The 24,489-nt window shown below is 37.8% G+C and overlaps 1 protein-coding gene across 2 annotated transcripts in view; it reads left to right on the forward strand.

Moving 5' to 3' along the window:
* Positions 1–24,489, forward strand: part of LOC117413316 (serine/threonine-protein phosphatase 2A 55 kDa regulatory subunit B beta isoform-like) — an 86,957-nt gene that overhangs the window by 8,088 nt on the left and 54,380 nt on the right. Inside the window, exon 1 of one of the 2 annotated variants that reach the window (XM_034908712.2) lies at positions 561–1,112. The exons of the other annotated variant lie outside the window; for it this stretch is intronic. Within the exon in view, the coding sequence (XP_034764603.2) occupies positions 1,034–1,112 (79 nt within the window). The 5' untranslated portion in view covers positions 561–1,033. Of the gene's footprint in view, positions 1–560; positions 1,113–24,489 lie in introns of those variants that run through there. 2 annotated transcript variants of the gene reach the window in all.

The following is a 24,489-nucleotide window of genomic DNA, read 5'->3' on the forward strand; positions in this document are numbered from 1 at the left end:
CTCACAGCTATCTCATTCTCTTATGAAATAACCCTGCTTAATTGACATTTAAACAAAGGATCCTTACGACTGTTCCCCTGCCTGTGTAAAGATTTAAGAATGTAGTTGGCTTTTACAGACAGTAGCTCAAGACGTTTTCGTAAACTTGGTACACAAAGGGTCTCAAAAAGACAGTGGCGGTGATTAGATCCGTCACTCTCAGATCATTCGCAGTGGGTGCCTTGTGTAAATGAAAATCAAATGAAGTCAAGGGAAAAACTGAGACATTTTGATCTCCCAGCTGCTCGCCTGAGAACCTTCAGAAAAGAAAAGGGAAAGCAGTGCCTTTTTTACCTGAATAAAACATGATGGCTTTAAATAGCTGGGTTACAGTAGCTTCTCCAGTTATTAGAGACACTATAGCTTTAACTGCAGCCCAGCTCAGCAGAACCAAGAGAGCTCTGATTTACTTTGATGAAAGTAGCATCCAGCCACTACAGCCCCTATTGCTTTCTTAGTATTCCCTTTCTCTCTCTCCTCTCTCTCTCTCTCTCAAAGGGCAGGTCGGGTAAATGAAGCAGCAGCAGCAGCCACAGCCACAGCGCTTGCACAGTCCTGATCACAGTTTGTTTACAGGCAATTGCTTACTTAGCAAATTCTGTTGCTGTGATGGGTAGGAGCCAGTGAAGATACATCCTGTGCTGTGTGTGTGTGTGTGTGTGTGTGTGTGTGTGTGTGTGTGTGTGCCTATACATGCTCTGGGACTTTGGAGTTCTCTAGTGCAGCAGCAGCTAGAAGCCAGAAGCAACGCTGTTAGAAAACGCCGGAATGCACAGCCCCGCTTCCTGCTAGCGACTGGGGAAGACACCATGAACGCGAGAGCATCTATCCACAGAGATCACTCGGGTCCCCCAGCTGTTCCTGCCATGCAGGGAGGATTAAGCGTTGAATAAGTGATGCAGTAGTAGTAGGGAGCTCTCCCGGTGTCTCTTTAAGCTCAGATGGATTGAATGGTAGGAAGCTGCTGCTTTGTAATAATAATAAAAAAGAAAAGATGAAATGCTTTTCCCGTTACCTGCCTTACATCTTCAGACCTCCGAGCACCATCCTGTCCTCCAGCTGCCACACAGAAGGTAGGGTCCAAGGGGGGTTTGTTGGGGGGTGGGGAGTGGGGAGTGGGGAGTGGTAGGAGGGTGACTGGTACATCACCCAGCCTAATCTGCTGCATGTTGTCTTTCTCTCTTTCTTTTTTTAAAAGCATGTCTCTGCTGTGCATGTGTTTGTGTACAGCTTTGCACAGCAGTGAACGAGATTTTATAATTCAGATACCTAATAGCATTTCAAGGGCAGGCTGGATGGTTATTAGGTTAGTGACTGGTCAGGTGAAATATGAGCCATTCTTAGCCACAGTGGTGCTGTATATTACTTGTCTGATTTGTACTGTAATTACATTATTGATTTTTAATTACATGGCAATGAAATCTCAGAGACTGTAACCCAGCACTGAGTAAACCAAAAGTGAATTGGCATGGACTTGGTTTATTATCTAAAGATATAGGACTCTTTAGAAACCCACATGCAGTGAGCGAGTATAATCACGTGTATGTGTTTTTATATATTGTAGTATATATATATATATATATATATATATATATATATATATATATATATATATATCTAAACTGTATATGGTGTGCACAAACACACACAGTTACAGTTACTATAACGTATATTTGATTTTTTGAAAAAAACTTCACTAATACATAATATTCTTGCTGCAGTAAATTAATTACATTACATTATTTATTTCTTAGCAGACGCCCTTATCCAGGGCGACTTACAATTGTCGCAAGATATCACATTATTTTTACATACAATTACATTATTTTTTACACATTATTTTTACATACAATTACCCATTTATACCGTTGGGTTTTTATTGGAGCAATCTAGGTAAAGTACCTTGCTCAAGGGTACAGCAGCAGTGTCCCCCAGCTGGGATTGAACCCATGACCCTCCGGTCAAGAGTCCAGAGCCCTAACCACTACTCCACACTGCTGCCCTATAATGCACATTTTCATTCAGCCCATTTCGTGATCACATAAGTTAGGCATGAGATTTTCAACCTCGTGTGTGTCCGGAGCCCTAGAGAGAAAAAAGCAGGGAACCCTTCCTTGTAATGGCGGGCAAAGTGTGTGGGGGTGCAGATTGAGGGTTTTACCTATACAATAAATACTGTGTACCAGGGAATCATTAAATACTGTACAACCATGCAACCCATTTTAAAGCAAAATGAAGACTGAATGGGAATAGTGACGTAAGTGGTGTTATTGTAAATCGTTAGTACAAAACAGCGCAATATTATCTTGTAATAACGCAATCATTTTTTCTTTTTTCTTCGTGACGCTTATGAGCTTCTATAGGATCTGGATCGAGCAACTGGTAAATGTAATTTATTAGTGACTGAAAAAAAAAGCCATTAAATATTCAAATACATAATGCGTGCTTATTTTTACAGATGAAAGTATGAGAAATGAGTAAGATTTACTGGAATTATTATTATTATTATTATTATTATTATTATGGTAGCTAAGTATGCTTTAATGCTTCCACACAAAAGCATTTTAATGATTTAGTGCTAGCCCAGAGGCCTTCATAGCAGGGAATGTCTGGAATTTGCTAATTCTGTTGGGAATTTATTGTGGACTTGCATTCCTTTGGGATAATGACTGGGGGATGACTGGTTTCACACAGGTCAGGCGATGCATAAGAATAAGTTGTTTTCAATTCATTAAGGGCTGCTTTTGAATTCAGTTGCCTTGTACCAGAAGTCAGGTGTTGTTGCACAAGAAGAATACATAAATCCACACACCCCTCCTCCACTGGGGTTAGCTTTTCATTTACAAACTAATTGCTGTAATTTGATGCTGTAATGATTCAAAAGGAGCGGACCAAATGAATAGGTGTCACCCTTACTCAGAACTTAGTTGTCAAGCTCTAAAACGTACTGGTGCATTATGGTGAAAGGTACTTTATCAAATCACAAATTGTCATTTGTCAGTGAATTGTATATCCTTTTTGTTATACAACACATTGGGAACCTTTGCAGAACAGAATATTGTAGTTCTTTGTTCCCCCAGCATTACTGTAGTGTTCAGTCTAACTGCATTAGACATTCATGATAGCAAACAAAAAGTTGTTCTTCACAACAGGCAATCTTTAGAACGCCATTAAACCAAATCGCTTCAAGTTTAATAATGTGTGATGTCGTTCAATTCCAGTTAATATGCTTAATTACTTTTGGTGAAAACACTGGAATGAAAAATGAGAGTTGCTGCTTGAGTATAGGAAGAAAAAAACAGTGAGTTCATTACTTGGATTCGTTGCCCCTTGAAAAGGTAAATAATCACTGGGGCAGCATTTGCTTTCTCCACATCAAGCTAATTAAGTGCATGTTTGGCACTATAGTGAAGACTTTTTACTAGGATGTAAGAGCAACAGAATTGGTTTTATTTATGGCTGGAGGTCTCTCTTTTCTGAAAGCATAAAGGGGAGTCTGTGGACTGACTGTAACTTATGCTTATAACCAGATACCCAACTCTGTGACTGGAGCAATAGCAAGTCCCTTAGTGGTTTAGTATTCAAAACTAGAGTAGACTTTGGAGATTTGTGAAACAAGCCATTAAAAAATAAATCCCTAAAAGATTAATGCTATAGGATTTTTTTGCAGAACATTTATGCACCAACATTTATCAGATCCATTTTCACTTTATAAGAAATAATCAGTAATACACACTGTTTAAAAACATTAGTGCAGTAAAACTAGCACCATGATACAGTTGAACTGATTTGAAGTGCTTACACAGAACACAAAGCTAATAATGTACTTTAATGTTACCTTGAACACTAATGATGTAATAGGATTAATATTAAAACAAATAACCCCGAGGCACTTAACAATAAAACCGTAAAAAAAATTATAAAACGTTGTGATGGAAACCCTCCGAACATTTTTAATTAATAGAAAAGAAAAACAAAAAACAAACCCAAACCCATCCCGCTCAATCACAACCACATCCCCAGACATCAAGGTCATAAGCCAGAGTGAATAAGTGTGTTTGTAGATTGGATTTTAACAGCTAGATACGTTTAAGGGGGAACTGTTGCTTTGTCCTCGTGGTTTTCTGGTTGTTGGAATCAAGGGGGTGGGAGGGTCATGTACAGTAATAATGTGGCTCATATATAATTTTTATAGTAGTTTGCCTCACATTTTACATTATTTTGAGTTACTTTTCAGGCAACTGGGAATCTGCTATTGAATGCGGTTGCGTGCTGTGCAAATAACACATTTTACTCCAAATATAATCTTCACACCTTAAACATACTGTTCACATGGCATACTGTTTACACAGCAGTCATGGTGAAAATGCATGATTTCAAGTTATAGATCTACTTTTCAGAACCAAAGAAATGGACAGCAAACAAAGGCTGCCATTACTGATATATCCTGAGAAAAGCCCTGGTGATGAATGAGAGGTCCTGGCTTCTGGTACTTCACTAATGAGTTATTATTTTCTGTTTTTGAATTTGACTTGACCTTGCTTAGAGCTTATCTGGACAATCCCAAGTGCTTGGACTGAGGTGTGACCTTTTAACTCTTCCAGCTCCATCTACTCTACCTTTTTATACGCAGAGTAAGCAGGGCTTACAGAATACAAAAGCCACACGTCACGGGACATGCATGGAATGAGGAAGGCTGTTCAGACCCAGCATTTAGGGTTCCCCAGACAAGCTCAAAGTGTAAGTTTGGTTCTAAATTAACATTATTACATCCACTGACTAGACTCTCCTGTATACACAGACTGTTTTTCCTGTCCTGTATTGTAAATCAACTGAAGTTAAACAAAACAACAAAATATTTTAGACATGCAAAGCTAACTTGAACAGTGATACAGTATTAAATCAAGCCATGAAAAGTTTTTAAAGATTGCGGACGTCCTGGGTTGACTGGATTCCAGTTACCGAGATCAAATAAACTGCCGTTCTTCAATGGTTTTATTTTTAGAAAACTTTTCTTTGCATAAGCGGTGGTGGGAGGAAGGTAGCTTGATTAATTATACGGCTGCTTCAGTGCCATCCACCACACAATGAGAACAGATTGGCCCCGCCTTGCGGCCCACACTGTGGGGCTGGAGGCAGGGTATCATTTATCAGGAGAAGCCTCCTCCTCGTATGCGTCTGTTCGAGAATGAATGATACGAGTAGATTAAATGTGAACGTGAATCTGCAGTCGTGGGAAGCCAGGAAGGCATATGGAAGCAGAGTCTGCTGTTCCCTGTAGAAACACCTGCTGGGATTCTATCACTTGAATAAATCACTTCAGTCGGATTATTCACAATGTAAATTAATTAAAATGCATGACTAACAGTTTATTTATAACAGGTAAAGTCCATCACATTGCACTGAGAAAGCGAGGAGCACAAAACAATGTGTTTCTGTGTGTTCTATTTTTTTGTGCTATTTTCTTTTTTATCTCTTCTTTCGACATCATACCCTTTGATTTCAGTTGATTTATAAAACTGCTCATGTAATTGAGCCATATCTCTTTAATCTCTGGGCTTTCTCGAGCTGCTGTGCCAGACCTGTGCTGTAAGGATTTAGATTTTGGGTTATCTAAGCACAGCCGAAGATAATTGCCTTGGGTCTTTGGAAAGACCACCTGTGTGAAGGGATGGCGTTTGTTGTTGGCAAGATATTTTCACACCTGACAATGGAGACACTTTTCAAAGCATTTTAAATTACTGAAAGCAACACCTGTTAAAGTTGCAAAACAAGAAGTAAACATGGCATACCTCCCGGAGCATTGTTTGCGTGGAAGCAAGTGTGTGTGTCTTGCCCAGTGTTGAAGGTTTCTGTGGTTTGGGGCAGCGTAGCCTGTTTGCTTGTAACAATACGTTAGGTCTGATCTGTTATGCACACCATACGATCAGAGTTTCTGGTGGTGTTCTGTAAACATTGCCATTCCAGGAACAGTGGGGAGACTGCAAGGGCACCATCTTTCATGCCCACTGTGTTCCTGTGATTGTTGCTGAAAAGTTACAGCCAATACTGACAAACCTTATCTAGGTGTAGAGAATCCCATGATGCCAGGTGACCACATTCCATACAGTCAGAATATCTTCTTGCACGCTCAGTGCACCCTCGTTATCGCTTAATTTGACATTATGCATTGCAATACAAAAATCTGCATGATGCTAGATGAAATCTTGAATTAGTTTGAATATATGTTCCCACTGACTGGCTGATCCTGCATTATTAATGCTAGTAATGACTTCATTACTGCAGGTCTTCAAGTGATGATGGAGGATTTTTATTTTTATTCCTGCTGTGTGAATATTCAGAATCAAAACAAGATTTGCAAGCTGAAGACATTTTGCATGCGTTTCATGACATATGCCTTCATGTCTGCAGCATTTCTCTTACACATTAAGACTGCTGAGCCATTTCACAAATCCCCTGTTGTTCTCCCTTGCTTGAAGCTAAATACTTCACAGAATGGAAGATATCGAAGTTAGAAAAATTGCTTTGCGGTAAGCCATGTTTAATGATACCAGTAATAACCAACAATTGATGTTTCAGCACACAGTGATATTGTCATGTTTCTTGCCTTGAACATTTTCAGTCGAAACAGCAGGCATTGCCTAGAGCAAGCAGCATTTTAGTAGGTTTTATAGGAAGAGGCACACTGTGCACAATTTGATGACTCTTATTTTGGGTCAACCTGACCCCTCTGGAGCCAGAGACACATTTCCAGTAGTATTATTTTGTAATACTACCAAAGGGTGTATCGAACCATTTACTTCTGCCATCATTGAAAGCTCAAGAGTGAATCACTAGAATTATCCCAGGCAAACCACTAAATAGCTGTTTCATTTTCTGACCTCTAAACAATCTAGTGCGACGTATTTGAATATCAAACCATTCATTTCGGATATTTTCAGTGCATCTTTGCAATTGCAGTCTTAGTAAGATTTATATGGGAATTAAACTGCAAGCTGAGAGGACTTTTTTTACTTTCTTTCTTTTTAATAGCTTGCTTTTTATGAGTTGGCATTTTACACAGCTATTACTGTGAAATAATTTAATTATCAGAAATAAATCCAGAAGAAAAATAAATAAATAACAGGATATTACTTGTGTCGTGAGGTATCGAAGCATTTTGGCACAAACAAACCTGTATTCCCAGAGCCAATTTAAATTGTGATTGATGTCTCTCTTTTGCCAGCTTGGTAAGTACAGGAGGCAAGGCTTACCAAACAGAAAGGGTTGTATTCTTTAGACACGAGTAAGGGGTAAATTCAATCCATACTGTGTTATTCCATTGTATTCAATTCAACTTTTAGACATAAGAGGACACCCTCTCACGTAGTTTTGCATTAATGAAAGACAGATACGGTTTAGCTATGTTAGAGCAAATATCAATGTTAATGCCAATCTTTTCACCCGCAAAACGTGAAGCAACAGATGTTACCCTGGGGACAAGGGCCCATCCAAAGAGTCTCTGCCTTGACTGTTCAGGCGCCTGACCACTAGTGGTCACTGTACTCCCCATTTGATTTGCATCCCTCACCTTTTAGAAGTGCAGAGTCAATGCAGAGCTTTTACTAGGGGAGCCACAGGGGACCCCCGTTGTTTGCATTTTCTTTTATTTTATAGGCCATCTTTGATCCCTGTGTAACAATACTTAAAAATTCAGCCCATGGTGTCGGCAGACAGGGACAGTAATTTAGCCTACTTTACAAAACATGAAGGCAGTGAATACCCTGTGGCACATTATTGATCGCAGCCATTTACACAGCTCAGGATCGATGGATGTGATGAGGAGAATCTGTTAGTGGTAAATCAGGGTCTATATAAGCAACTCAAACAACCCCAGTGGTTTGAATAACTTCTATGGCCAAGGGCTTAAAACCAGGGTCTGACCAAAAAAACATTAGGTAGATGAAAACATTAGGGAAATCTAAGTTTAAGGATTGTAAAGCAATGAAAAAACCCATGCAAGATCAAGAATGTATTAAAGATTTATTACCAGAGGGAACATGGTATAATTAGCATGGGCTCTGGGAATAGGGAACGGCAAGTGTTGAAATTAGTCCAGTAATTTATGAAAATAGCTTGCAAATGTCTAAAAATAGCCATGGATTTTTCTTGTGAAGGAATCTACTTGTATTTCAGCCCCACATGATTTTCTGTTAATGCTTGAATTTCCCTGATAACTGAGGCCCCACACAAACTATACCATAAAAAAACGCATTGGTCAGGGTGCAGTGTAATACATGAACATGGCTTGCAAAAATCAATAGCGAGGGCCTAATATCTGAGTTATTCTTTTGAGAGAGTTTTAACATCCTAAGGATTAATGGTGCCGTAAAATATGCATGGAGTAATCTTACACATGCACACAGAAATACATCCAGACCTTGTTCTTAGTGTTCAGATTTTAATTAAAGAATATTGTTTAAAGGACCTTATTGGACAACAATGATAATGCATGTTTGTTTTAGAAACTACTAGGAGAAAGTCGTTTTTTCATTTAACTTCAACTGAAGTAGGTACAGTCATTTAAGACCCAATTCAAATCAACATTTTAGCAGGGAATATTTATACTCCTGCAATAAATAATGCAGTTTATTTATTATTGATCCATTAATATCCTTGAAAGTGGGGTCTTTTGTGCACCAAGGTAATGGAAACCAACATCACTGAAATATCTATTTGTCTACATAAAAACAAAAGTAGTTTGTGATTTTAAACTGTTGTTAAATCTGCTGTTTAGATCAAGGGAATATGTGGCTATATATTTCAATGGTGACTGGTTATAAGTAATAAATGAAACCGAGCTACTTTTGTGTTTCTAAAGTTAGAAGATACTCTATGGATCCCATGTTCAATCTGATCATTGTCCGTCACATGCTCTCTACAGCAATGTGTGCTTATATCACTGTAAACAGTCTAGGCTGACTGGATACAAAGAGGGTAGTGTCTGCAATGGAAAGTTTCCCAGTGGGATGAGGCGTATTTTACAATGTCAGCTAAAATCTATTGACAGCTCTGAAGATTCTTCTAGTGGAGTCTTGATGAGTGTTCTACTTGAACATTCCTATTCTCATGCATATTACACTGTCTACATAGGGAAATGACTATTGCAAGAAAACTTTCTCTCTAAATGACTGGCAATTGAAAAAGTAGAAAATAGTTTGTGTGAAAGGAATTTCACACAAACTTTAGGCTTTCTGTTTGCCTGCCTTTGCCTTTTTTTCTATTAACAAGATGTGTCTCTTTCTAGTAATAAAATAACCCCTGGACTGTAGGCTGTACAGACACGTTGATGTTATTAATATTGCAAAGGTTATTAGAATGATTTGATCAATTGCAAACTTGATCATGGCCCCAGGCCAGTTTCACAGCTTTTCTAAGCTCCTGTGCATGAACGATAATCAGGACAAACACCTGCTCTTCCATGGCTTCATCTGGAAGGCAGCTCAAGTCATGGAATTAGCCTGATTTTAACATCAGCTGTCTATCAGATATTAGCACTTTAACTTGCTGCAGAGTGACTGCTTCTTTTCTGCAGTAGAGCCCCTTATAAGGGTTTACTACACTAAATGTGCAGTCATTTTTCAGTTTTCCTATGCGTTTACCATAGTTTGCATGTTTGCTTTTACAAAGGGGTATCACACATTTTTGAGAAATCTGAGTAAGTCATCTGACCTGGGGGAGCATTTATATGGTAACATTCAACCAAGAAACAAATTCATCCTTGTATATTAAATACCAACTACTATAAAATACTGTGCATTGACTGTTAACTGTTAAACCAATGTACAGTTGCCTGCTGTACAATGTTGGAACCTCAAAGGCACACAGCAGTTATAATGAGGGCCAAACCTGTTTCCCAGATACACCGATAATTAGCTGAGAAATGCAGCCCAGTGTGCTGCAGAGATGGAAATAAGACTCCTGTTGAATAACTTGCCGCTCTGCATTGGGGTCGGGCAGTCCAGTGTGTTGTCTTTACCCCGGTGCTGAAGAAAGCTGCCGTCTGCCACTTTGTATTAAATGATGAGAGTTCATGACCCCCACCACAGCAGGTCTGGCTAAAGGATAATCATTTTCTCTGGCAGGTTGTACAATTCAGCACAGACTAGTAATCTACAGGGCAGCAGTTTGTTTCCGGTAAAGATCCTGCGATCCTTGCTTTGAAGTGGAAGCAATTTCTGTGTCACTTGGAGGATACCTCTAAAAGTCTGTGTAAAAACAGACTTTCACTGAAATATCACCTGCTGGGGGCAGCTGTTTATTGTGAACGGGGCTGCAGAGTTTCTTTGTGATCCAAACCTCCTTCAGAAAAGTCTCCAAAATAACATAAATGACAATGTTTTGAATTTGTAGATGGATGATAACAACGATGAACATTCATAGTCCTTTTCATCTGCATTTCTCCTTGTACAGTAGGTATGTACGTATTGAATACTGCGGGTCAGTGGACCCCAGCTTATTTGAATCGACCTCAATTTCAGCTTGTTTAACGTTTCTGTAAAATAATTGCAGTGTGGTGCACCACCTGGTCTCAGGTAGGCATATTTAATAGTGGGATGCTTAATGTGTCAGATACAATGTTTTAATTAGGTTTTATGGAGCAAATTATTGATGAGCAACAGCATTTCCAAATGCTTTATAAATACTTCTGGTATTTCTGTGAAGTCACATTCGAAATTGACGGTGGGTATATATATTGACTGTGGGTAGTAATCTATTGGGCAGGTTTGTTTCCAGTAAAGGTCCGGCCTCAAGATCTGTCATTTATATCCTTTATATACAGTGCACTCGGTTTATAAGAATTAATGATATAAGAATTAACCGCATATAGTGATCAAAACCACTGGGACCAAATCATTCCTATACTAACCATGCTAAAATACTCTGCTTGTATTTCAGGGCAAACTGACTCCATGTAATACAATATTGTATCAAGTGAACTGACATGTACAACCAATAAAGCTGTTTACAGTATAGTCTGTGGTCCGCAGCGACTCCCAGTAGAAAAAGCAAGTTGTGCAGTTTATGTGTGTCGCCATGGCAGGAAAAAGGACGCGCAACTGCATTGTACAGGTATTTTTTGTGTTCTCTGTTAGTGAAGATGTGTTTTAATAAAGTGAATACACATTCATTGAATACATACCGAGTACAGCACTGTTATTGTGTGATATGCATGTAGTGGCGCGGTGGGGAGCTAAGCCACAGATGCTTAAATGCAGTGGTAGTCCTGACAGTAAAATACTGTACTGTAATGCCATTTTAATTCAAAAGCCATTACATGTAACACCGCACAGCAGTTAAACTAGGCACCCTCACGAGATGATCGCTTCTCAAGAATACTGTAGTAAAATAGGATCACATAATTGTGATCATATAACAAGTTGCTTACCCACAAGGACTTGTTTTGATGAATTGTCCTCAGTGATTGAGCACCATTGACATTTGTATACTGTATTTAAACTGCTGATGCGCGGAGGTACGCTTTTGCTAATTGTAATCATATCGGTCTGCTTTTAAGAATCAACCACTTATAAGAATCAAGTCTTCCGGGACGGATGTGATTCTCATAAATGGAGTGCACTGTACCTACCTGCATGAAAACCTCAGTGTGAGAGAATTTCAGTCTCCGCTCAGTAATCCGTGGTATAGAAACAATAGGAACTCATGTGTGAAACTGTTAGACAGCTTCGTGCTTTGAATTAGGCATCTTAAACAACTTCTAAAAAGTCTCATGCATTTTACCATTTGTGTCTCTGTGTTTCTTTTCTCTGACTATTTTAAATGAACTGCATGTGTGGCCTATAAATATCATCAATTAAAATAGGCAGTTACTAATCTGACAACTTTCCAAGATGTTCTGTTCCAGTGGTTTCATTTCAAATGCTAAACAAATCAAAGCTACAGAAGCAAAGGGGGTGTTATAATAAATCTGCACATGATGGTTTGTGTGTGTATATAATATAGAAGTAATGGAAGCAGGAACAGCTACTGTAGTACTGACATTTCACCATGGGGTGGTGCTGTGGTGCTGTGCTTGTGCATAGAAAAAATAGCTTGTTAGGTTTTTTAACATGCACCTTGGGATCTTTAGAGAAAATGTGTTTTTAATTTTATTTTAAAGAAGTAAAAATAAAGAATGAAATGGTAAGAATTGTTCTGAAAAGCGATAACAACTAGAAGTTTGCTGCCACTGCAGTGATTGCAGACCGAACAGTAAATTACAAACACTATCTGGTGTTTCTAACTTCTCTAGAACATGTGATAGAAGCAGCCAATACTTTGCACTCGTAAGCCAGTCTGACATTTGCCTGTACGCACACAGTGCAGTTTAGGGAGCTGGTTGTCATAGGGTTGTCTGAAACAAACTGGGCTGTGAGTGTTGCTTTTGTAGGCAAAGCTTCCTGTGGTGAACATTTTATTTTTATAGAAACGGCTGTGGGAACAATATTATGATAGCCTGTGACTTTGTCTGATGGACTAAACTAACTGCAGCATTGCATTTTATGTGTGGTGAAAACAGATGGATCATGTTGTTTTTCCTACTTTGCAGATCTGTTTAACCCCTCGGAGCCCTTGCACACAGCTGCACTGAGCTACTTGTTCCTAATACACAGTGCAGAATATCCACAGTTAATAAAACGTTACCTCCTGTTGTATTTAAAGAATGTCTGTAAACTGTCTCAAAGCCTAGGATTACATTTTGATTATGGCACAGATATCCTTATAGAGACTTTTTAAAATAACCAAACAAAACTTCCTGATATAAGGTCACTGAGTTCTGACCAAAAATGCAGCCTTGAGCAACTTTGTATTAGTTATTTATTTATTGGCTGTAAAAGCCATATGAGCTACAAACAGCTTGTTTACAAAGGCATCCCAGGAAGGAGGCAGGAGCAAGTTACTGTTACATACAAGCACACAGTTTTACTATCCATGTATTATTGTAATCAAGATCATTATCATTATGAATAGAGTTTGTTCTGTTTGAGCTACAGAGATAATTACAGGAGTAAATAATAACTCGCCAGTCTATTTCTGGACTACCTTGAAGAATTGTATTTCTATTGACTGATTTCTTTATTCATTTTCTCAGTCTGCTGGAAGTCTTCAGATGGCTTCGTTGTCAGTCCAGCTTTGTAACAGTCTGCTCCATTACAGGAGACCTGCGAATCAGACACATTCGGGCAGCAGTGTGGAGTAGTGGTTAGGGCTCTGGACTCTTGACCGGAGGGTTGTGGGTTCAATCCCCAGTAGGGGACACTGCTGTTGTACCCTTGAGCAAGGTACTTTACCTAGATTGCTCCAGTAAAAACCCAACTGTATAAATGGGTAATTGTATGTAAAATAATGTGATATCTGTATAATGTGAAATAATGTATAATGTGATATCTTGTAACAATTGTAAGTCGCCCTGGATAAGGGCATCTGCTAAGAAATAAATAAACATTATTTCTACTTTAGTAGAGACAGCTCCTGTGAACTGCAAACAATTTCCTTAGTTGAATTCTAAAAAAAAAAAAGCAAAAAAACCTAGACTGCCATGGGCTAATCATGCTATCTAGAGCCAGCAAATGCGTGATCGGCTCGCTGGCAGCCATATGGCTGCTTTAATTGGTATTCCGCACATGAGCTGGAGTTGCAGTTCACCATGTATAGTTGATTTATACTGAACCGCTTCAGCATTCCTCCAGAGCCTGTGACTCGCTTAGTTGTTGTGTTGTTTTTTTTTGTAATAGTACAAACATTTTGGAGCAAATGTCTTAGCAAAGATTTACAACAAGTATCATCTTTTACAGGCACATTTTGAGGTGCTGAGGCATTCTGGTATCTATTGTATTATAGATATAATTCAGCCCTGCAGGTACCCAGGAAATAGTCCTCGCATTGATTGGTTCAGGCGGCTTTTCAAAACGAGATTTGCCCAGCAGTTATGGCTGCAATTGAAAGGCTTGGTCTGGAAACTATGATGAGATTATGCCGCGTGTTTAGACTTGCCTGAATTTTGGAAACATGAAAGGATTTTTTAAAGTTTTTCAACCAAAGGTTTCAAGATGAAGTCAGTCTGATAGTGTGGAGCCCAGAGGTATTCCAGCTTTGTGGCAGTAGATGGGATACCAATGTGTGGTTTAAAATGATCCCAACCTAGACTCACATCTGGCTTTGCTATATTTATATTTTTTAATATTTCAAAAGTGCAAATTTAGTGCTGATGAAAACTGAGGCACAATGGCGCTGGCTACAGCGAGGCAGGTATGGAGCTGTCAGGTGTCATGGGAGCTTCCCTCACAAGCATACTGCTTTCCTGACCTGAACACCTGCTCCTACCATCCAGTCCTGGGCAGGATTGGGGTCAATTCCTGTTTTTCAATTCCAATTCCTTTTTAAAATCAATTCCTATTCCCTTTTAATCAATTCCAGCAAATGACAGATCAAAATTGCAATTGGCAGTATTCTGTTAAAATGAGCTTCTCGCAGTGGCAACAAATTAATTAAAACGAAGTCACTGTTAATCAGTTAAATTGGCTTCAAATGAAAGCAGTTGGACAACCGCAACGATTATGTCTCTAAAATATCAATTCCAATTCCTTCTAATGAATTGGAATTGATTTTAAAATGAATTGAAATGGAGTCAGGATTGAAAAACAGGAATTGACTCTACCTGGTCCTGGGCCTCTTGCAAGCAGAGACTGGCAGTAGTGCCAAGCTGGGTGGTGGTTTTGTTATGCAGACTAATGTCCTCTTGGGTCTAAAACCATCAGACTCATTTAATTGTGTGATTTTAATGTCAGCTCTGAACACAGGATTTCAGCTACAATAAGATATATGTGAAGATTGTGAATTTGTCAACTGCACCACAAGTCACAGTCATTAAAGAACAACATTAGACCCACTGTGATTCATCTTTTAGCTGATGTGGTAAAGGTAATGATTCAGCTTTTTACATAAAAGTGTGTACATACATATGTATATGACAGCTACAATGTTACAATGTGCGTTCATTACCCAATTTATTTCATAGAACATTCCAGAAGGGGGCACAGTTGCTTTAATTTGTATTGCAGTTTTTATTTCTAATCAATGGATGGAATGGATATTGCTTCTGAATAGTTTCTAGACGCAGAAGTAATTTCTGAATTTACGTTATTTGAACTACAAAATGTTATATATAAAATGTTACAAATATATACAGTGTGTGTGTGTGTGTATATATATATATATATATATTACATATATATATATATATATATATATATATATATATATATTTTTTTTTTTAAGAACAAATTTTATATATATATATATATATATATATATATATATATATATATATATATATATATATTTGTTCTTAAACTAATATTGTTCTCTTTATTTCCTCTTTAATTATAACCAGACTGGGTTTATGAGTTGCAGGTTTAATTAGTCAGAAGTGTGTAATCCTTCTGGGACATGTTATGTTTCAGAAAATAAGGTTTCATGGTTCATAAAGGGAAAATGATGTAAATTAACTGTTCTGTGCTTTTTTAATGTTGTAGCTGATTACGACATACTCACATCTTAAGTGGCTGTTATATTTTAGAGTGATCGTAGTTATTAACTTCAAACTACGAAGGATATAGAAATTATGTAAAACACAGATAAAAGGTATGAATATAAAATGTCTTTATTTTAGCAGCATATAATGAGGAGAGCTGTCCATGGTTCTGAAACATGCTAAGACTTCAGAAATTTACAACCACCTACACAACTAGACAATCTAAATAGCTTTAGGCTATTTTTCAAAATATATGATGGCTATTAAAACCATGTTTGTGCTAAAACAATGAGTATATAGTAAATGTTGTTCTCACTGTCTTAGCCTGGTAGACTGTCCAGAAAAGCTATTCCATACACCACTGCTGCCAAATCAAGCTGTTTCCTAGCAACCATCCGAAAAGGGGTTAACTAGCAAGGTAGCCTGAAGCGATTGTGAAATACATAGGCATAAAAAATGGCTTTTGATTCAGAATGTGTGATTTTATATATATATATATATATATATATATATATATATATATATATATATATATATATTTTTTTTTTTTATCTGGTCTTTGTCATGCCAGTCACTATGAAACCTTACGGATCATCTTGGCAAATTAGTTTCAGAGCATTATTGTACCGTAGATGCCTTCTAAAAGCAAATGGACTTTTCAATTCTAAAGTGCAACCTTATATTGCATTTTAAAAACGAACATACCATATTTGTGTGGTTTAAAAAGGCATTAATATAGTCCCCAGCGGTCAATACATGCTAGATGATTTGCTGTGTATTACATTAAGTGCCCTGTGTTTTTGGCTTGGGGCATCTAGAGTAACTGTCACCGCAGTCTCTTACTGTGTCTTACAGGTAGTGACAGCTGCGACATAAATTAATGAATAAATAAAGATGATATTTTACTGTTGACCAATGACTTATTTTTTTATTACCAATTTTGAAAATTGTAAAAAAAAAAAAAGTGTGTTTTTTTTTACACAGAAAAAGAGAAATGAGGATAACAACCCTATTTTTAAATTTGCTTGAATTAGGATAATCAGAATCCTTTACAACACACTGTCAATATAATGAGAGTAGTGTAATCTGCTGATATGAAATCAATCCCAATGCTTCCTGTGAGGACAGTTATTAATGGGTATATTTAGTTTGTGTGTGCAGAGTGGTTTTCCTCAAGAAAGAATTTCCAGGCAGTTTCTCCTGTCAGTCTTTCACCTCTCCCATTTCAGATGCCCGATCTGTGCCAATTAAATCCATAATACAAAGCAGCGGGGTTTCCCTGATTACATTACCAGGCATTGCACACGTAATTTAAATGAATAATCTCCATTTGATCTGAAAAATACCGCTATCACCCCAGGTGTAGAAGAATGAGGTTATATTGAGAAACTGTTAAATGCGACAAGACAGATACTGCAGTTCTGCGCAGCGCAGTGGAGGCCTGGCCCGCTGCATACACAGACTAACAGTAACAGGTGTCCTATTGTGACCTGTGCACACACATTTTCCTTTGTTGTTTCCTGTGTTTTCATTTGATTTGAAGTTTCACGCTAATGCACTTTATCCAGCTAATGGTCTGTTGATTTTTAAATGCATACATTCCAGCGATCAAATGAGTAAGTCTTGGATCTGACTTCTTATGTGTTAGTGTCAGGTCCGTTGAGACACTTCTATGATGTTTCGGGCCACGTTTGCAGCTATTGAGAAGTGTTCACCCTAGAAATGATAATGAGATTACCATAGATGAATGATGTCAGGTATCTATTGGAAGGAACTGTTGTGACCGTTTCATTGTCATGGGGTGTGGCTGTGATATATGTTTTGAGTACATTGAACATATTGAACCTAGATGTGTAGCTAGCAACTCTCATGGGCACTTGGAGTTTGTGAACAAGAGTTTGCATTTCAAAAGCGAGTGGGAGCAGAAGGGGATTCAGACAGTCTCGCCATGTTGCCAGCAGAGCTGAGAAAACGGGCTGCATCAAGCAGTCTCTGCACATATTTATTCATATCAGGAGGCAACAGTGTGGAGGCTGTTTGGAAAAGTCATGAATATATTGATACAGACAAATAACAGCTCTGTTTGCAATATGATGGTGGGCCTCACTTTTAATTTCAGAGGGAGACAGGTTTCTTCTATGAGGGAAGGGAAATAGGTGAGGCAGTTACTGCTACATTGTGTTAATCAAAATCAGCCTAGATCGATGACAGACTAAGAGGGAATATGTCTTATGTTCCCATTGTAGTAATGAATGCGAAGGTATGGATTTATCAATTCATTTATTAATTAATACTATATTTCTATGTCACGGACCTTGAAAACTTGCTTCACAGTGAATCCTGCTGAGACGTCATTGACTGTAATGCTAGAGGCTCCCACGTGACCACTGTCTGCCTCTGATAAGTAGTCAGACATATGGTCTGGTGGAGGATCCGGTAGAATGGTTTCTGCCATCTCCATGGAAAGTGATCCTGTTGAGTATGGAATTGAGGTCAAGAAGATTCCCATACTCCCTGCCAAACAGAAATAGACGGAGTCAGCTCTCTACAGCTTGCAAGGCAAGCATACAGTACACACTTCCAAGTCCTATTGAAATCCAAAAAGAAACTTAATAAATTCAATAACAAACGCTTCGATCAGAAGTCTTTTCAGTGTCTTCAATGTTAAAATTAGTTTTGATTTCATATACAAATATCACTGGGGACTCCAGTGGTAAAGTAGTATAAATATCTCTTACTGGTCACATTGAGAGGAATGGGCATGTGCTGAATCCTTATTCTGAACAAAACCAGAGGCTTTGCAGATTGCAGAACTACATAGAGTACTGTGTTTCTGAATTTTTTAAACCCACAATATTAATAATAACATTGGGTTATTGGAATGCTCTGTTCCAAAAGGAAGACACGCTTTTATTCCTTGCAAAAACTACATTTGGAAAAATACACTAAGAATGCATTATAAACCACTTATAAAATGTACAGGTTTCAGATACAAATCAGAATACCAGAGGAATATTCAATTGGTAGTATTAAACAGCTGGTATAAATATATTTTCCTTTCAGAAAATTTGTAATAACCCTAAAGCTATTGCTCTTGCTCCCTTTGAGTGCACACAACAAACCCGGTTAAGTGATGGATCTGGTTTTTACTCTGTGTATGAAACAGAATTGTCAGAGTCCTCATGATTTAAGAACTGATATTAGATTACCCTCCCTGAGGCCGGTTTTAATCTGCTCTGCTAAAACCACTCATTTATCTTGTTTGCTCTCTCTTTAACAAATGCATCTGCTTTCTGGGTAATGCACATTTTGCAAGAAGTAATGGCATTCATTACGTAAATATGTAGGTAAGATAAGGCAAGGGCAAATATTGGTTAAAAATCGTTACTGCCCAACATTAAGATTATTACATTTTTATTTTGGTATTGATTTTTTAATTTTTTTATTTACCTCACATGTAATAACAATAATAGAATTCTATATTCATTGATTTTCTTTGGCACATTTTCCCAAATGTGATTTTGACAGCTCTGTGTAATCTTCCCTTCATTGATTGTCAGGTGCTTTGAGTTAGAGGCATTCAAATAGCTAGTGTGTTCAAAAGCTCCAGTCAGAGGTTATCCTTCCATTGCATTCGCTTTAACAACGTCTTTAATCCAATATATTTTTTTTATTTTGTAAAGGCTATTGTCGACTTTCCTGTGACCCTAGATTTTGGTTATCATAAAATACAGCAACGTAACCTTTTTTTAGTTGTTGTTTCTTCACTACTCTCTATTTATTCATTTTTAAAGAAGCAATCAAATTGTGAAGAACAGCTATAAAGAAATCAAAATGTATTTTAGTTAGTTTTGGAGTGCTGACTACACACGTCAGGAACCCCTGCTAATAAGCCGGACAGCTAAGCTATTTCCCGGCTAACAAATAAACACAGTTTAACACACAAAAAGGCTTTCACACAGTACCTTTTGCATTATGATTGAGCACACCTTCAATTGGGCTCCTTCACACAGCAGCAGCCATGAGCAGACTGGCTGCTTTCTTTAAATACCCTGCACCTGGCTCTAATTTACAATAATAGCCAGGTGCAGGTGATATATATATAATAAGGGGGAATGCAATTTCTCAAACTGACATATAAAAACCCTCTGTGATTTAGAGCTATGATATTACATGACTCATATTGTCCCCTGACCATAATAACACTCATGTTATATGGCTCCAACCTTCAATTGAACCACATTAGTGATAGCAGACGCATGACAGCGACCCTACTATGACAGGTCAGCTTGAGTTTATAGTATCACTGTGATGGACTGTCAGTTCAGATGTAGGTCATGTTGAACCAGAACTGCTTCTGTAAAATCTGTGCTGCCACAGTATCATAGAACTAAGCCACGTCAAGCACTGATGCTTTCAGTATTGAATTCTGCATGGTTCTTCTTTGCTACTTCACTAGGTGTAAATGTCTTGAAATGTCACCAAGCCAGGTAATGATGGAACTGTAAGGCAAGTGACAAACAATTCATATAGTTATTTTAGAGACATGAAAGTTGGTGCCATATTGAAACTTTAAATAATGGGATTTGATGCTGATGTTTGGGACTGTCCTTAGTCCACTCACAAAATTCAAATTTAAAGGCAATGTACACAATGTTTTGTGTAGAATGTATACTGTTAAAGAACTCCATTAGAATCCCATTAGAATATAAGGTAAACAAATACACATTAAAGGGGAGTATGCAACTATCATTTTGAACTTATGGATAGCTAAAGTAAGATTTCTAAGTTGAAAAATAACTTGGGTTCATAAACACATGTCAAATACCATGCTATTTGGCTCACGTAATGGAAACTCTATACACATGAATAGATACAAATGGCCTAATGTGTTCTGTTGTAGCCCTAGTGTATTATATTAAGAAGATTGGGGCATATGTAAATAGGATTTCTGAGATTTGATTATTTTGTGTGGGCATTTGGTTTTCATTTGAATAGCAAAATGTTTCGACATTCTGCAGTACATTGTATCAATCAATGTCTAGACTGCCATTTAATGAAGCTGAACCACTTAACTATGACAACTTTCTGTTTTGATAAATATCTTTTCATAAGTGAGCTTGTATGTGACTGATTTAATCGCCAATCCATAGAGACCCTTTGTGTTGTTTTTTTTTTATTATCACACACATGCACAAAGCATGCATTGACAGGGTAATGAAAGAAGGAGTTATGGGATCTTCCTTGAGCTGCACAGTGCCCTGAACTGCTAATGGCAATCCATTCAGGTAGGTTTTCTGATATCCAGCATTGGGATTTTCACTAACAAATCAAATACTTGTGGGAGGGTAGTGCATGGAGCGATTTTCAGAATACAACACAGACCCATTTACAAATTCGGGATGAATTACAGATATACACGAGGTGTGCTGCATACGAAGGTAAAGGTGTGCTGTGGGTGTATTCCTTTGACTCTACCAGCAGAACTGTACCACTTCTAACAGAGGCTTGCTGTAAGAATGCTCTCAAAAGAAAGGGTTTGTGGCCAGCACCATGGCAACTGATGTCACATTGAATTGAAGACTCCTGCTGTTCCAGGACAGATGCTGATGGAGCAATAGAATGAAGTGATGATCCAGACTACTGTTTTTCCAGAAGAGACAAAGGAATGTGCCTGATATAGTATACTATGGTATTCTTTCATAGTATACAAGAGGTATGAGTTATGCAAGAGGTGTGTTTTATACCTGAGATGTAACGCAAGGCTGCCCAGTCATGCGCGTCATACACAGGGTATGTTTTATATTAAAAAAATACTGTATCACTTTTGACAGTCATGCCATAGACAACGGCTGTAATCACTGGACAACTCTAAATCACTTGTAGAACCCAGTTTGATCTATGGGACAGCAGTGTGGAGTAGTGGTTAGGGCTCTGGACTCTTGACCGGAGGGTCGAGGCTTCAATCCCAGGTGGGGGACACTGCTACCCTTGAGCAAGGTACTTTACCTAGATTGCTCCAGTAAAAACCCAACTGTATAAATGGGTAATTGTATGTAAAAATAATGTGTAAAAAAATAATGTAATTGTATGTAAAAATAATGTGATATCTTGTAACAATTGTAAGTCGCCCTGGATAAGGGCATCTGCTAATAAATAAATAATAATAATAAATAAATGGCATTAAGCTTACAACTAAGAACACCATATGGTTTAAACAAATGTATCTCCATCATGAAAAAAACTGCAACATCTGCCGTGGATTCTGAAAGCTAATAAAAAAAAAAGGAAACTTAGGAAAAACAAACTTCCCATCTCCTGCGCTGTCAGATTTGCAAAGTCTTAATTGCGCTATGTGTTCGAAGCTTAAAGCCAGTGGAGTGATCAATAAAGAAGCGGAGTAAACCAGCAAGCGGTTCTCCATTCTACCAGAGGGTGAATGCAAAGATACCAGTGGAGTAAACTGCATACAGGTTCCTGAGTCCTGTGTGGTGCAGGAGTAACTGAAACCGGATAGCATGTGGAAGGAGACCAATACAGCGAGGGTTTCTGCAGATTGTGTGGATAGGATCATGAAAGCATTCAAGAGACTGAAGTACAGTATCTTCACATTTCCTTAACTTATTAACTTCTTTTGGGCTCTCGCTGTAGATGAATAACTAAAAGGGTATCATCCACTGTGGTGTTCACAAGAAAATGGTGGACGATTTGCTGTATACCATATAAGACATAAAACTCTCTGAGATACATACAGTATATAAACTAAGAAGTTTGTGCAATGCGTTTGAGTTCCTTGGACCTTCTACATCTCCAGGTTCTGCCTAGAAGATGTTCTTCCAGTTCAGGTAATACTGATCAATTATTTTGAAACCGTTAAATCTAGTCTGACTACATGTATCACGTCTAGAGAAATATGTTGCAATAACTGTTTTGATTCTGTGATATCAATAACCAGTGGATGTTTATTATCTAATAATGCGTGTCATTCTATTATTCTTAAAATACTGTTGTCATTTGTCTCTGTCATTCACTATCAATTCATAATACAAGGCTTAGGATATTTCATATAACTATAAATAAATAATCCCAGAACCCAACATCTGTTTAAAATCTTTTATTCCTTACAGAAACGTTGTCTTCGTACTTGCTTCAATATGAGGCCCTATATTTCAAAACCAGCTTTCAATTAAGTCTGCTGCTGAATTCTGAGACACAAAAGGGAAGACGCGCTCTGCAGAAAAGTTTTAATTAAAGTGCTGCCTGCTCTCAGGTTTTGCACCAGCTTTAATTATAACCTAAAATAGAAACTGGATTTTTATTTTGTACTCTGCCACAGGTCTCCCTTGTGCTTTTTAATGGGTTTAAATATTGCTGGATATATATAAATATTGCAGAGAGATCCCACTTAAATAAACATTGCCTTTATCATTTGCTAGTGCGAATGAATGTCATGACTTTGTATTGAATGTGGCTAACTTCAGATCAGGAAGTTTAGCATATTAGTTCTGTTTTTCTTCACATATGCTATTCTTTTTTGTTAGGGTGTGTGTAGAAAGCATAAGCACAAAAGGAGGGGAAGTAATAAGAATTGATTTCTTGTTCTGAGCAAGCCAAAAACCTTCAGGGACAAGAGATGGGGGGGGGGGGGGGGGAGGAATCCTCATCTGTCAAAAATCTGCTTTGTGTGAAACTAAACTAATTAAATAGTGAGGAGCGCAGAGTTATTAAATATGAATGTGTCTCATCAATCACTGTTAAAATGTTACCATAAGCCACCAACTCAATCTTATTTGAGCTTTTACAGAATATTTAGTAGTATTATTATTATTATTATGATTATTATTATTATTATTATTATTATTATCATCGTACAAGGGTTGGACAAACAGTTTGAAGCACCTGACAGTCTATGTGGGGTAGGGCCACTATGGGAATTGTGCAGAACTGTTCAAGAGAAATATTAGATTTTCACTCCATTATAAGTCCAGTGATGACCTTGCAGATTGTCGACATGTCCAGGAACATCTACCACTGAAAATGCATCTACACATAAACTTTAGCACTGAGAGGTCAGCATTTAAACAGGGTTTCTCTCCTGGTTGAGATTTATTTTTTGTAGTTTGTTTGTTTGTTTATTTTGCTTCTACTGTATTTTTGCATTGGTAAGAAGTCAAATTTGCTGTTTTAATTTGAATTCCGTTTAGCTTGGGTTTGATTTACAGTATTTACACCAGGCCTGGAGAAATGTAAATATTGTTTTTATTTTAAGTTCAGAGACAGGGAAACAGGTTATTAACAATTCATAACATTAGGCTGAGGAAACATTTAAATGCAAGATATTTAAGGAGCATTGTGTAAATTTGTTACAGTAGTTTTGGTTCATATTGCTGGAACATTCTGAAGAAAGAGTTCCTGTGTAGTTCTTTTGTGTTGAAACACCCTAGGTGCCTCTGGAGGTGAACACAAGCCAGCTGGGATAACCACCTCCAGTGTCTATAGGAAATCTGCATGGTCTGTTCATAATGAAGTTTAAAATACTGAAGTACCTGCCAAGTGAGTGCCTACTGTCAGCCCTTGTCAAAGTCTGTCATCTCTATCGGATCCGTTGTTTGTGCAAGCAACAGGGAGATGCAGCTTTAATATAGAATAATTCACAATATATATCAGGGATTCCAAATACATTCAAATCCATTTTTGATACCACTAGTCCACACTTCCTGCAAAGCAATTGTTGTTTTGGTAACCTTGTGTCCATCTGTCTTTTATCTAAGGCAGTGTACAGCAGCACAAAGAGGCAGTATTGCGTACAGAATAACCTATCAATTTCTATGACCCTTTCCTCTTTCTCTGTCCAGGCTGATATGAAAATGTTTGGT

The sequence above is a fragment of the Acipenser ruthenus genome, chromosome 23 (genome assembly GCF_902713425.1).
Source record: "Acipenser ruthenus chromosome 23, fAciRut3.2 maternal haplotype, whole genome shotgun sequence".
Classification (NCBI taxonomy): domain Eukaryota; kingdom Metazoa; phylum Chordata; class Actinopteri; order Acipenseriformes; family Acipenseridae; genus Acipenser; species Acipenser ruthenus.